Source organism: Triticum dicoccoides, chromosome 5B (genome assembly GCF_002162155.2).
Source record: "Triticum dicoccoides isolate Atlit2015 ecotype Zavitan chromosome 5B, WEW_v2.0, whole genome shotgun sequence".
NCBI lineage: Eukaryota > Viridiplantae > Streptophyta > Magnoliopsida > Poales > Poaceae > Triticum > Triticum dicoccoides.
Genome location: NC_041389.1, coordinates 721,414,355 through 721,428,624, shown reverse-complemented (window position 1 = coordinate 721,428,624; position 14,270 = coordinate 721,414,355). Strand labels below are relative to the sequence as shown.

Here is a 14,270-nt window from a genome sequence, read left to right as displayed (position 1 = left end):
TCTATGTTCTTTTTGCTATAGGATGCAAACTCCGTGTCATGATATATATAGTGTAGATTATCCCATGGTATATATCTCGTTTTCTCTTGAAAATAAATGAGAAACTTTAAGCATAGTATAGCTGAGATTCCTGCGACACTGACCTGACAGAAATGTGACTACCCCTGGAGAAGAAATTTGAACCGGTGAAAAGGACACTGGTGGCCGTTCTAGATCGTATTCTGTTCACATGGTCAGCAAGTTGCCTTTCTTTTTCTTGGAGTACTGATTGATGGAAGTAATGGACGCAACAACATGCTTCTTCCGTTCGTAGAGTCCCGTTGATATGGCCTCCAATATGCATATTAGATCGCTATTTTTTATAGATATTTAAGTAGAAGTTTTTACATTCTATATTCATGACAAACTTGCTATTATATGTTTCATCTTGTCAATCTAATTTTTCTGTGCGTATTAGTATATAGTCACATTTAGAAAAGCTTGACTGCACAGTAACAGAGTTTGTATCTTTTAGTTTTTCAGATTATGCAAGTATATATTTGGTCTGCATATTAGTACCGACTAGTGATCATAGGAACGACGACTTGGAATTCCAAACCACCGAGACATCAATTAATTGACTCAAAATGATGGTAAGGTGTCACCAAAAGTGCCTTGCCAGATGCGTCGTTTTTGTCCCCTTCTATTCTTCCCATGCACCGCACCGTACCAACAAAGGCAAAATTTACTTGTGTGAAAGCGTCTGAACCCTTGGCATTATTTTTTTCTCTGGTGAATAAATTGTGTCTGGACGCGGCATGTCTGAACCCTGAGCATTATTTGTTTCTCCTCTGAGCGACTTGTGTCTGGACGCAGAAAGTGAAAGCATCAAATTGAGTGATTCAGATCAATTCTTGCGTTGTACGCCTGTAAGTTCGGCCGTTGTGGCTTGTTGGTTGGGGGTAATTCCTAACTATGACGTTGATATGATCTCCCATATGCATGTTTGACCAGTACTTTTCATATGCATATTTAAATAGAAATTTTTATGTCCTTTACTAATAAAATATGATTAATGGCAACCATAATAATATAATTTCATATTATCGATACAATTTGTGTGTGTGTTGGGAGGGGGTTCAAATTAGAAAAGCTTGGCCGCATACTAAAATAGTTGGTGTCTTCTAAATTTTCAGAGTATCCAAGCATATTGACAGAAAAGAGTAACGAGTCCAGGAATGATGACTTGACTCCAAACGATTGAGGCATGAATTGACTCAAATGGATGGAAAGCACGTTGCCAATTCCGTCGTTCTCGCGCTCGTCGGTTCTTCCCGTGCACCGCACAGTACCCGAAGAGGCGAAATTGGTTTGTGTGGAAACGTCTGAACATGGGACGACGACTTTGATCTGATGACTTGGAATTCCAGGCGATTGAGGCATCATTTGACTCAAATGGATGGTAAGGTGTCACCGAAAGCGCCTTCCAGATGCGTCGTTTCCCCCCCGGCCCGCGCACGGCACTGTACACGACAAGGCAAAATTGGTTTGTCTGAAAACTTGTGAATCCCGAGCATTGTTTGTTTCTCTTGTGAATAAATTATGTCTGAACGCAGCAAGTGAAAGCATCAAGTTGAGTGATGCAGATCAATTCTTCTGCCTGTGATGGGTCTACAAGTCCAGTGTCATGGTCGTCTCCTCTGAAACAAAAGCGGTGTTCCGCCTGTGCGAAAACTGAAAAGAAAGTTTGAACTCTGTCAGTCATCTGGATTGTGTGTGTAGAAATCAGGGTTCAGAATAAAATCCTATCCTCTAATATTACTTGTGTTCGACACCCTGTAATATCAGGGTTCAGAATAAAATCCTGGCTTTGAGCAATCCTACCTGAACAGACAAGCTGCATTTGCGTTCAGTTAATTTTGCAAGAAGTCTGAAACCTGTACAATAATATGTTTCTCTAGTGCAGTATAGTGTGTCGACCTAAAGGTAAATAAATCCTTTCCTCTTTTGTTTGACACCCTTTGCACAGACTAAATTCTGGCCGTCAGGAAATCTAGTGCTATCTGATTCAGAGCTTAGAATTTGCACACACTAAATTCTGGCCGTCAGAAATTCTAGTTCTATTTGATTCAGAGCTTAGAATGAGATGAGGCAAGTACTATAATATTTCTCCGGTAAATGTCTGAAGCCCGTTATAGCTTTGTGTGTGCACGGGTGTTCAACTTATAACTTTGGGAACCCGTTAATTCAGCCATTGACAGTTTAACACACACACCCAGAACAGGGGACTTAGTGCGACCCCTGGCATTAGTAATACAAATCAACTTTACATATCGAAACCCTAGTCTACAGCACAATCCACAAAAGTACAATACTTTAACAACATTGATACATGGGAAAATCCGCACACTCAAATGATACATGGGAACATAGTGATAATATCGTAAATATAGTACTCCCTCCCGTCCCAAAATGTAAGACCATTTTTGACATTGAGGACATAGGGAGTATCTATCACTTATGTAATTGTGTTCGACATTTGCACAAACTTGATTATGTCTGGGTAACTATATGCCTAGCTGAACAGACATGACATGTTTGCATCCAGCCGAATTGGTTTGTCCGAAGTATGAAACCTGTGAAGTGTTTCTCGAGTGAACAAGCATAGAGTCGACGTAGTAAAATCCTACCCTGTCATAAACTCTGGCTGTCATAAATCCTACTCCTGTCTGAACACACCTGATGAATTGCTCAACACCAGTTAATTCAGGCCTTGACACGCACACACACACCCGAAACAGGGAATTTGTTGCTGCCCCTGGCACTATTTTCATTAGATATCAACTTTACATACCCAAACCTTAGTTTACACGGCACAATCTTCAAACATGTATCTTTGAACTGTACTAGTACAATACTTACACAACATTGATACATGGTAAAATCCCCACACTCTGCTTAGTACCAAACGGAGAACCAGAGTGATCTAGCGATCCGTCTTGGCTTCTGCAGTTTTTTCTCTTGTCCAAGAAGCCCAGGTAACGGCCACTCGTACATAGACCCAATCATACAAGCTGTCGCAGACCGAGTACCAATTAACTCTCCATTTCCTCTTGAACAAGAAGATGCAGAAGACTACCCAGATGCCCATTACGTATCCAGAACCCATAGCAAAGAAAAATGAAACCACATCGGTTACGTCGTCATGGTGTTCTCGAGTAGCTGTAATCGGCTTGGGTTGTGAACAATTCTTTGAGAGAGGAGGTCCACAAAGGCCTGAGTTACCAATGTAAATATATTCTGGATCCTTGAGTGTTTGAAGTTGATCTCCAGATGGTACCTCTCCCGTCAGGTTGTTATAGGACAGGTTCAACCAACTTAATGACATAAGAGCTGATAAGCTTGGAGGGATTTTACCAGACAACTCATTGTTGGATAGGTCGAGTGACTCAACTTGCACCAAGGCACCAATGTTCTCTGGAATTTTTCCACTGAATGTGTTCCATGATAAATTCAGGTTCTTCAATTCGACAAGAGTGCCTATTTCTTCTGGAATGTCACCACTAATGTTATTACAGGACAAATCAAGATTCACCATATACATGATCTCTCCTGTATATAATCTCTCTTGACCCTTTGTGACTACCATGACATTCTCGGTATAGGTGAAATCATTCAGGCCCATTGACCATCCATAACCGAGAGCACTATAAACTGCATAATTATAATCATCTCTTGTTGCTATCATCCCTTTGCAGTAAACAATAGATTTTGCTATGCTCCCTGTTAAGTTATTGTAGGCAAGATCCAAATGCTGAAGATTAACTAGCTTTGTAAGCTCCTCTGGAATGTGACCATAAAACATATTTGATCGCAGCCGTAAGAAAGCCAAATATGGCAATTTCTCCTGAATCCATGTTGGCAAAGTCCCAAAGAAATGGTTGTGTGAAAGATCAAGAAAAATGAGTTTTTGGCAGTATTGGAGAAATGAGGGGAATCCACCCGAGAGGTTGTTGTTTCCGAGGCTTAGATTAAGAATATTAAGACTATTCATGTTTTTTTTGGATGTAGAGCAATCAGGCATTGTTCCGGTTAGCTTATTTTTGGACATGTCCAACAGAAGTAGTGATCTCAGTTTGCACAACGAAGAGGGAATGGAGCCAGAGATGGAGTTGTCAAATAGAATGAGTGTTACAAGCCTCGGTGCTCCGAAGTCTAATGGTAATGGCCCAACTAAATTATTTCCACTAAGATACAAATCCGTCAGATTAATGGGAAGCTTAGGTATTGGACCATTGAACTGGTTAGAACTGAGATCAATTGCAGTTGCTCTCATAAATTCCATTGTAGATGGTAAATAGCCACTAATATTGTTATGTCGCATGTTTAGAGTTTTCACTGTGGAAGCCATCGTCCAAAACCAATCCGGCACCGTGTCAGATATGCTTGTGTTTGAGATATCAAGATTGTCTAGACGTGTTAGCCATCTTAGCCACAATGGAAATTTAGGCCCGAGAAGGCATGACCGAAGTGCAATATTTGTTAGATTTGAAGGAGGAACCCATGTGGAATTCATTGTGAGGGTTAAGTAATTATTAGACAACCACAAATACTCCAAGCTTTCTAGTCCTGATAGATTATTATAGGCCGTATGCATCTTTCGGATGCAGAGGCCGGGGTAATACCCCTTTTCTAAAAAAAATGTATGAAGCCTTCCAGTTTATTGTCGCTCAGGTCCAATTTAATTAACTTTGTGAACTTTCCTATCAATAGTGGCACATGACCAGAAAGGTTATTACTACCGATAAAAAGGTACCTCAGATTGCTTAAGGGTTCTAATTTGGTTGGTGGGATTCTTGTCACATTGTTGGAAGGTTGATGCATGTATTTCAACTTATTCCATGAGCAACTAGGCAAGCGTAGGAAGAACTCTGTTATGCTTCCACTCATGCTGTTGTTACTTACATCAAATTTTTCCAAGCTACATAGGTTCTTCAGGTTTGATGGTATCATGCCCACAAGGTAATTTGATCCTAAATCAAGCTCTACTATGTAGGTCAGATTACCTATCTCGTCCGGAAGTTGGCCATAGAAACCATTGCCTCCAATATCTAGATACTTGAGGCTAGTTAAACCCCAAAACCAGTTGGGTGTGATGTGTCTAGGGAAGCTATTGTAGTAAAGGTCAAGTGTTTCAAGAGATGTCAGGTTTGAAAGTGGAAGTGAAGCAGGGCTAGTTCTAAGATCGCAACTTCTAAGAGAAAGAACGTTCAGAGATGGAAGCATGGCCACAACCGGAAGCCAGTGAACAATTGTACTGAGGTTTGTGCCGCTCAGGTCCAGGTACTCAAGGGAAGTTAACTTTGACAACCAGGTGATATCCTTGGAGTATGTGCCAGCACCATAGGCGAGACTTAAGTACTGTAAGTTGGAGAGATTACCCAGCTGCGGCGGTATCCTTCCAATGAAGCTTGAGTACCACAGGTCGATGTACATCAACTTGTGGAGAGAACCCAGGAACTCAGGTACTTGCACCCCATAGAACCCATTGCAACTGAGGTCGAGATACTGTAGATGTCGCAGGCCAAGCACCGAGGAGCTAATGTTTCCTCCTAGCACCTTCCATCTCACATCTCTGGGGAAGTCGTCACAACCAAAGCCCCAGAGGTCGAGCTCGACGACATGGCTGTTTCTGCTGCTGCAAATAACGCCCTCCCATTTGCAGCAGTCATCGCCCTTCCATGATGAAAGGAGGTTTCCAGGGTCCAAGAGGCCTGCTTTGAAGCCAGTGAGCGCAGACCTCTCATCGGCGATACAGCCGGTGGCCGTGTCGTTTGGATGGGAAGATGATGAGGATGACTCTACAAAGCCCTTTCCTTTGATGAGCAAGAGAAGGGCACCTAGTAGCACTATGTGGATTTTGGAGAGTAGGAGCTTGTCCATCGGTGCCTTTTCCATGGATCTACGCTCTTCTTGCTGTAGCATACACACGCCATTTGTTTGTTATATACAGTGGATATTATTCTACAATATACGTTACATTTTCTCCTGAAAACAAAGGAAAATCTCGAAGTGTCATAAATTTGAGGACAGCTTAGAGGAGAAATTTCTACAGGTGAAAATGATACTGCCGTCCATTCTAGACGGAATTCCATCCATGTTCAGACTGCTGACTGAATGAGGTGCACAGCAAACGACGACCCGGGTATGATGACTTGGAATTCCAGGCATCAAGGTTGCTTTCACGTTGACGTATACGGCAGGGCGTCCCGGCCATATCTTGTGGGAAGTGAATGAAAGCATCAGAACCACATACATACCTCAAGGTGAGTGATGCAGATCATATCCTCTCCAATTATTTGTGCAGAACGAATGAGGTCACCAGAAAATCACCATTTCTTTTGCGGTTCAGTGCTTGCGATTGCGATGGATGTACACAATCAGTCAAGCATGCAATTTCCATGGCATGTGCGCAATGTACCACTTCGATTCTGAATTTCAGCAAGCTGCTATTTACAACGACAAACCCACGTTGATTGATGAACTGTCATTCACTCACTCACTTGCAGCCCGAACAAGGAATGAAACCGGACGGCAGGTACTAGGAGGCAAGGTTTTGGTTACCGGTTGAAATTTCAAGATTTCCCATGGTTACCGCATATTTCCGTGCCCCTGGGTAAATCGCCATACCGAGCAAAAAATACCAGTTTATTGAAATTTTTGAATTTAAACACTCGATTTACAGTAAAAGTACGTAGGATCTAATTAATGCCATGAGAGTTAGTTCTGGCATGTTGGTAGCAACCTAATTCCTGTTTTGAGAGGTCTCTGGTTCGAATATTCATTCGTTCACTTATTTGAATTCAAAATTCAACTATAAAATTCGCTCGAAATATTCTCGGTATTTCTTGATATTTCTCGGTAACCGTGGTAACCACATTTACCCGCCCCTCTCGGTAAAATTGCCTCATTCGATAACCAAAACCTTGCTAGGAGGTCAAGGAGGGCGGCACGCCGTACATGACCAGGTTCTACGACTGCTGCGGTGCTGAGGACCCTGACGCCCCCAGCTTCCACCTCTCCTACGTCGCACCCAAGTAGTAGTATGCTTGATTCTGTCACTATGTACAGTAGAGCAAACACCCTGCCAGTCATATGGATTGTCTGATGAAATTAAACAAACCAAAATCAACATAATAAAAATCCTATCCTTTAACCTAGCCGCTGCCCCGGCTTGCTCGCGTCGACGAGACGCGGCCGCCGCCAGATGCGGGCCTTCGACCGGGGCCCGAAGCCCCGCGGCGCGCGACGAGGGGCCCCAGCCGCTGCCGTCCGCCTAGCAGGCTTTGCCCGCCGGCATCCCCCGACAGCGACGGGAGGAGCGAAGGAGGAAAGAGGAGCGGGCGTGGCGGCGGCTAGGTTACCGCCCGAGCCCCCCCGGGAGTGACGCGAGCGAAAGGGATTCTTCTCCCCCTCATTCTTTTTATAAGTCATTTCAGATAATTGAAAATGAGCTACTTTGCACCCTGTCTGAAATGTCATCAAGGCCTTACAAAAGTGAACAGAGGGAGTACTAAATTCTGTCTCTCATAAATCCTAGTCCTATCTGAACAGACCTAATGTGTTGGATTCAGAGATATGGCAAATTAGTTCGTCGGAAGAAGTCTGAACTCGCACACTGTTTGTCAGGTGAAGAAATCACACCGAGTCAAGTATAGTGCATCGAGAGAAAGAATCAACATACTCCTTACGATCCAAATTAAATGACAAGCTGCATCATTTAATTTGGATCAGAGGGAGTAATAAAATGGGACGCAGGGAGTACATTGTAATATCACTTGTCCACTGCAGACTACATTTTGGCCGTGAGAAATCTTATCATTGTAATATCACTTGTCCACTCTCCAACTCAGCACATTGCTTACCTGTCCCTCTTCTGCCAGTGCCTCCCCTAGTCCTCTGTAACAAACGCAGTGCTCTGGGTGTCTAGTCTGTGACTCTGTACATTAAATCAAACACCGTGTAAGTGATCTTGTTTGTTTGAAGAAATCAAACTGTCCAATCGACATAATAAATCCTATCATGCTGTAACTTAATTGTGTTTGACTCTTTGCACAAACTTAATTGTGGCTCATTCAGCCAAGTTAGTCTGTACTTGCGACTGTACTACTATATCTGAAACTGAAAGTTTTTTTTAGAGGTATTCGGAAACAGAAAGTGAAAACCATTGACTTTTTTTTTTATGAGAAGAGGGAAAACCATTGATTTTTTTTTTGAGAACTAAGTTTTTTTTCGAGGGGTTAAAGGGAAAACCATTGATAGTCATACATAACACGTGCCTGCCAGAAAGCATCGAGGACTGACCCAAAACAGCAAGATTACTATCTATTTCGTCCGAAAGAAAATGAGAAATCGAGAAAAAAAAGGGGGACTCCGGTGGCGCTCACGATGGATGAAGACAAGGCGGCAACGGCGACGGGGAGGGTGTGCCGACGGTGCACGTACTCGCCGTCAGGCAACACACCGCGGTCCTGCAGGCACCACCCTGCCTTCTTTGCCTGTCGCCACCACCACGACCAGAAATCAGTTACTCCCTCTGTCCCACAATATAAGAACGTTTTTCAAGCTATGGACCTGATGCAACGGCAAGTACCCCGGGTAACCAATCAACCAGTACGCTTACTTGTTCCTCTTTTTCTAGTGCATTCTTTGAAACAAGCGCAGCGCAGAGCGTCTAGTCTGTCGGTCATACGGGTTGTCTGCAGAAATTAAGCAGTCCAGCTGAAAGAATAAAACCCTACCCTGTAATATCAATTGTGTTTGACACTCTTGCACAAACTATATTCTCTCTGAGAGTAATCCTAGTCCTATCTATCTGAACAAACATGGTGACTCTGCATTATTTCAGTAAAATTAGTTTGTGTGAACAAGTCTGAAAACTGTACAATGTTTCTTAGTGTCAGCACCCACCTAGTATAGCGCATCGAGTGAAATAATTTACCTTGGGGTTGACACTCTTTCACATACTAAATTCTGTCTCTCAGAAATCCTAGTTCTACTCCTATCTGAACAGACACCAGAGATATGGGTTGGATTCAGAGATACGGCAAAGACATATATATATACTCCCTCCGTCCCACACCCGGAACAGGGGATCAAGTGCTGCCCCTGGCATTATTCATTACACATCAGCTTTACATACCCAAACCTTATTCTAAGGCATAATCCTCAAATACATATTTATGAAACAATAGTAGTATAGTACGATACTATAAATACATTGATACATGGTAAAATCCCCACACTCTACGTGATAGCAAAAGGAAAACCAGCGTGAGCTAGTGATCGCTCTCAGCTTCTGCGCATTTTTTCCTTGTCCAAGAAGTCCATGTAACTGCCACTTGCACATAGACCCGGTCATACAAACCGTCGCAGACGTGGTACCACTTAACTCTCCATTTCCTCTTGCATAAGAAGGTACAGAAGACTACCCAGAGACCCATAACATATCCAGAACCCATAGCGATGAAAAATGATGCCACATCGTTTAAATCATCATGGTGTTCTGGAGTAGCTGGAATTGACTCGGGTTGTGAACATTTCTGTGAGAGAGGAGGACCGCAGAGGCCTGGGTTGCCAATATAAATATATTCTGGATCTTCAAGTGTTTGCAGTTGATCTCCAGATGGTACCTCTCCGGTCAGGTTATTATAGGACATGTTCAAGCGACTTAATGATGTGAGAGTTGATAAGCTGGCAGGGATTCCACCGGACAACTCATTGTGTGATAGGTCGAGTGACTCCACTTGCGCCAAGGCGCCAATATTCGCAGGAATTTTTCCGCTGAAGGTGTTCCACGATAAGTTCAGGTTCTTCAGTTCGACAAGAGTGCTAATTTCTTCGGGAATATCTCCAATAAGATTATTACATGATAAATCAAGATTCACCATATATATGATCTCTCCTGTATATAATCTCTCTTGATCCTTTGTGACTACAGTAAAATTCTCTGTATAGGTGACCAAGTCATTATAATGAATTGACAATTCTTGGTATGTGTAGCCATCTGTCCATCCATGACCGAAGTTGAAAGCAGCTTGAAATGTATAATCATCGTCAAAATGATCACTCGCAGCAGTCATCCCTTTGAAGTTAACAATAGATTTTGGTATGATCCCCGTTATATTATTGTAGGCAAGGTCCAAATACTGAAGATTAACTAGCTCTGTTAGCTCCTCTGGAATGTGACCATAAAACATATTCGACCGCAGCCGTAAGAAAGCCAAATATGGCAATTTCTCAGGAATCCATGTTGGCAAAGTTCCAAAAAAATGGTTGTGTGCAAGATCAAGAAAGACAAGTTGTGGGCAGTGTTCGAGAAATGAAGGAAATTCACCCGAGAGGTGGTTGTTTCTGAGGCTTAGATTACGAATACCTGTGCCATTTATTGTGGATCTATTAGCAGAACAGTCAGGAAATGGTCCAGTTAGCTTATTTTTGGAGATATCCAACAGAAGTAGTAATTGCATTGTGCACAAGGAAGAGGGTATGGCGCCAGGGATGGAGTTGTCAAATAGAATAAGTGTTCTTAATTTCGGTGCTCCAAAGTCTAATGGTAGTGGCCCATCTAAATTATTTCTACTAAGATACAACTCAGTCAAATGAATGGGAAGCTTAGGTATTTGGCCACTGAAAAGATTAGAACTAAGATCAATTGCAACTACTCTTGTAAAATTCATTGTAAAAGGTAAATAACCGCTAATTTTGTTATGTTGCATATTTAGAGCTTTAACAGTGGAAGCCGTTATCCAAAACCAATCCGGCATCATGTCAGATATGCTTGTGTTTGAGATATCAAGATTGTCTAGACGTGTTAGCCATCTAAGCCATGATGGGAATTTAGGCCCGAGAAAGCATGACCGAAGTTCGATATTCGTTAGATTTGAAGGAGGAACCCATGTCGAATTCACTGCGAACATTATAGAATTATTAGACAACCACAAACTCTCCAAACTTTCTAGGCCTGAGAAATGACCTTCATGTACGAAACCATCTAGGTTATTGTAGCTCAGGTCTAGTTCGGTTAGCTTTGCCAGCTCTCCTATCCACAGTGGCATAGGACCAGTGAGCTTGTTATGACTGAGATCAAGGCTGATCAGATTGCTTAACGGTTCTAGTTTGGTTGGTAGTCTTCCTGTCAAATTGCTGGAAGGTAGATACAAGTGAGTCAACTTATTCAATGAACAACTAGGCAAGCGGAGGAAGAATTCTGTTATGTCTCCATTGATGTTGTTTTCCTGTACATCGAATACTTCCAAGCGACATAGGTTCTTCAGGTTCGATGGTATCATGCCTAGAAGGTTGTTCCGTGATAGAACAAGCTTTACTATGGAGGTCATATTACCTACGTCCTCCGGAAATTGTCCAAAGAAACCATTCCCTGAGATATCTAGGTACTTAAGGCTAGTCAAACCCCAAAACCAGTTAGGTGTGATACGTCTATGGAAGCTATTGCCAGAAAGGTCAAGTGTTTCAAGAGAAGTCAGATTTGAAATCTGAAGTGAACCAAGGTTAGTTCTAAGATCGCAACTACTAAGACCAAGAAATTTCAGAGATGGAAGCATGTTCACCACCGGAAGCCAGTGGACGATTGTGCTGAGGTTCACGTAGCTCAGGTCCAGGTGCTCAAGGGAAGTTAGTTGTAACAACCAGGTGATATCATTGGAGTATGTGTAAGAAGCGAGATTTAAGTATTGTAAGTTGGAGAGATTACCCAGCTGTGGTGGTATCCTTCCAGTGAAGGTTAGCCCCGATAGATCGAGATACCTCAACTTGTGGAGAGAACCCATGAACTCAGGTATTTGCATGCCATAGAATCCATTGCAGCTGAGGTTGAGATAATGTAGACGTTGTAGACCAAGTAGTGAGGAGCTAATGGTGCCTCCTAGCACTTGCGTCCGCACATAGAGGTTGGGGTCACAACCACGACCTGGGAGATCGAGCTTGACAACATGGCCGTTTCTGCTGCTGCAGTGGACACCCTTCCATCTGCAGCAATCTTCAGCTTTCCACGATGAAAGGAGGTTTTCAGGGTCCAAGAGGCCTGCTTTGAAGCCAACAAGCGCGGACCTCTCACCGGGAATACAGCCAGTGCCCGTATCGTTTGGATTGGCAGAGGATGATGATAACTCAACAAAGCTCTTGCATCGGGTGAACCAGAGAAGAGCATATATAATTACTATGTAGATGTTGGAGAGTAGACGTTTCTCCATTGGGGCTCTTTCTGTGGTTCTATGTTTTTCTTGCTGTAGGATACACATGCCATGATATGATATATATATATATATATATATATATATATATATATATATATATATATATATATATATATATATATACATTTTCTCGCCAAAATATAGCGAAATCTCGAGAGTGTGACATCGTTGAATGAAATATCTACAATGCTGACCTGCCAACCGGAGAAGAAATTTGTACGTGTGAAAAGGTACGGTGCTGGCCATTATTTCTTGACCATATGCTGTCCGTGTTCACAGAGTTTCCTCTCTTCTTTCTTCAGACATTAATGCGCACAACAACGACATGCTCCCCTTGTGTGCATACAGATAATAACATATTAAATATTGATATGATCTCTAATATGCATCTTTGAGCATTAATTTTTGTATGCGCATGTTAGTAGAAAGTTATGATATTTCATATAAGAATATCATGACACTCTAATGTTAATAACTTCATCTTTTGATCCTCTCTATCTTTTTTGTTTGCTTGTGTGTTTGTGTTGTCAGAATAAGGAAAAATTGCATGCGGACCGATGAGACTAAGTAAGCATATACTGACTTGGAAGTCCAAACGATTAAGACATCAGCTGACCCAGATGCCATCCTTTCGTCTTGTTAGTTTGAGCAATGGGGTTTTCAATTTCCCACCTTGTTAGACGTTCACACCTAGTTACTCGTCCACCAGCACTATCCATTGCCCATGGAGGGATAAGCTCGCCGGCACTTGGAGTTGAAGGATCCCGGCGGTTCCTATATATGCAGCTCATCAACAAACATCAGCCAAACGGTGATGCTACCATAGTTTAAAAAACCGGACCAGACATGCGGTCAGAACGGAAAAAACCGGAACCGGCGATCCCATCAGTTTTTTAAGTGCAGCAGACCGTTCGAGCAATCGAACCGAAAAAACCCGGTCGAACCATAACTGCTATGTGGATGTTGGAGAGTAGAAGCCTGTCTACTGGTGCCTTTGCCATGGATCTATGTTCCTCTTGTTGTAGGTTACAAACACCATGACATGTTGCGTATTCTCGTGAAAATAAAGAATAAAATATAGGCGCCATAACATTGAAATTTCTGCGATGCTGACCTGCTTGCCTGCCATTCTGGACCATATTCTATCCATGTTGACAAAGCTCCAACTCTTTCTCTTTAAAAGTCCAACTGATCGAGACATCCACCAGATTGATGACTGATGCATGGCTTGGAATTCCAAATGGTATAGTCCCATGTGCTAGTTTGAAATGTCCATGCCGACCTCTAAATCTAAAAATATTGAAAAATAGATAGCAATACTGATTAGAATTTTCTTACTAGTTCTTCTGCTGATGGTCGATCATATTAGGAGATACGTATTTTCATACATGTCTTAAAGTGTGGTGGGATGTTTAAAGAGGCAATACGCGGCTCCGGAGTGTGGCCCCCACTCACGGACGGCGATGACACCGTAGTAACATCATGCGGTTCTGTTGTTGCATGAATTATCCTGAACACTCGGAGCGTGATCAATTCATGAGTTTCTTACAAAGTGCAGAAACATGTGATATAAGATGTGTGGTAACTTTTCATATATTTTTGAGATGCAGAAGTATCTGGAAAAATCCCCGTTACGGATTGTTCTTCGCATGTCTACGAGTGTGGTTGGGGGTCTTCAGGGAGTAGCTATGCCACCAAAGCTTGCGTTGGGCCCTCATACATGTCTGGAAGAGTGGTGGCATGTGCAAACTCCCGGCACGCGGCTCCGGAGTGTGACCCCCTTCACGGACGGCGCTGCCACCGGCACTTGGAGGGTGGAAATGGCCATGTCTGGTCGACATGGAGGGAATTAGTATAGGCTGGCCTATCACAACCAGGTGGGTTGGGCCCAGGCCTTGTTCTGAAGTGTTAGTATAGGCTGGCCTATCACAACCAAGTGGAGAAGCCCATTGGTCAAAGACATTCTGGCAAAAGTCAAATGCCTAGATCTCCGGATCAACGGGGCCGTAGGCTGGC

At 42.8% G+C, this 14,270-nt stretch overlaps 2 protein-coding genes across 2 annotated transcripts; both read right to left on the bottom strand.

Moving 5' to 3' along the window:
* Positions 1-2,774: 2,774 nt before the first annotated feature.
* LOC119312992 (receptor-like protein EIX2) lies at positions 2,775-5,965 on the bottom strand. Its single transcript, XM_037588793.1, has 2 exons — positions 4,682-5,965; positions 2,775-4,625 (listed from the first exon to the last, which is right to left on the bottom strand). The coding sequence occupies exons 1-2, from the start codon at positions 5,962-5,964 to the stop codon at positions 2,966-2,968; spliced, it is 2,943 nt and encodes a 980-aa protein (XP_037444690.1). The 5' UTR covers position 5,965; the 3' UTR covers positions 2,775-2,965.
* A 3,116-nt stretch (positions 5,966-9,081) lies between these two features.
* LOC119312989 (receptor-like protein EIX2) lies at positions 9,082-12,264 on the bottom strand. Its single transcript, XM_037588791.1, has 2 exons — positions 11,753-12,264; positions 9,082-10,414 (listed from the first exon to the last, which is right to left on the bottom strand). The coding sequence occupies exons 1-2, from the start codon at positions 12,249-12,251 to the stop codon at positions 9,318-9,320; spliced, it is 1,596 nt and encodes a 531-aa protein (XP_037444688.1). The 5' UTR covers positions 12,252-12,264; the 3' UTR covers positions 9,082-9,317.
* Positions 12,265-14,270: the final 2,006 nt, after the last annotated feature.

What these genes read in the sequence shown, in the direction of transcription:
- LOC119312992 (XM_037588793.1), bottom strand. Translation starts at nt 5,964, where the DNA reads ATGCTACAGCAAGAAGAGCGTAGATCCATGGAAAAGGCACCGATGGAC. An exon ending in AAACTGGAAGGCTTCATACA is followed by an intron (nt 4,626 to 4,681) that starts TTTTTTTTAGAA and finishes GATGCATACGGC; the next exon opens with CTATAATAATCTATCAGGAC.
- LOC119312989 (XM_037588791.1), bottom strand. Translation starts at nt 12,251, where the DNA reads ATGGAGAAACGTCTACTCTCCAACATCTACATAGTAATTATATATGCT. An exon ending in AAGGATACCACCACAGCTGG is followed by an intron (nt 10,415 to 11,752) that starts GTAATCTCTCCA and finishes TAAATGGCACAG; the next exon opens with GTATTCGTAATCTAAGCCTC.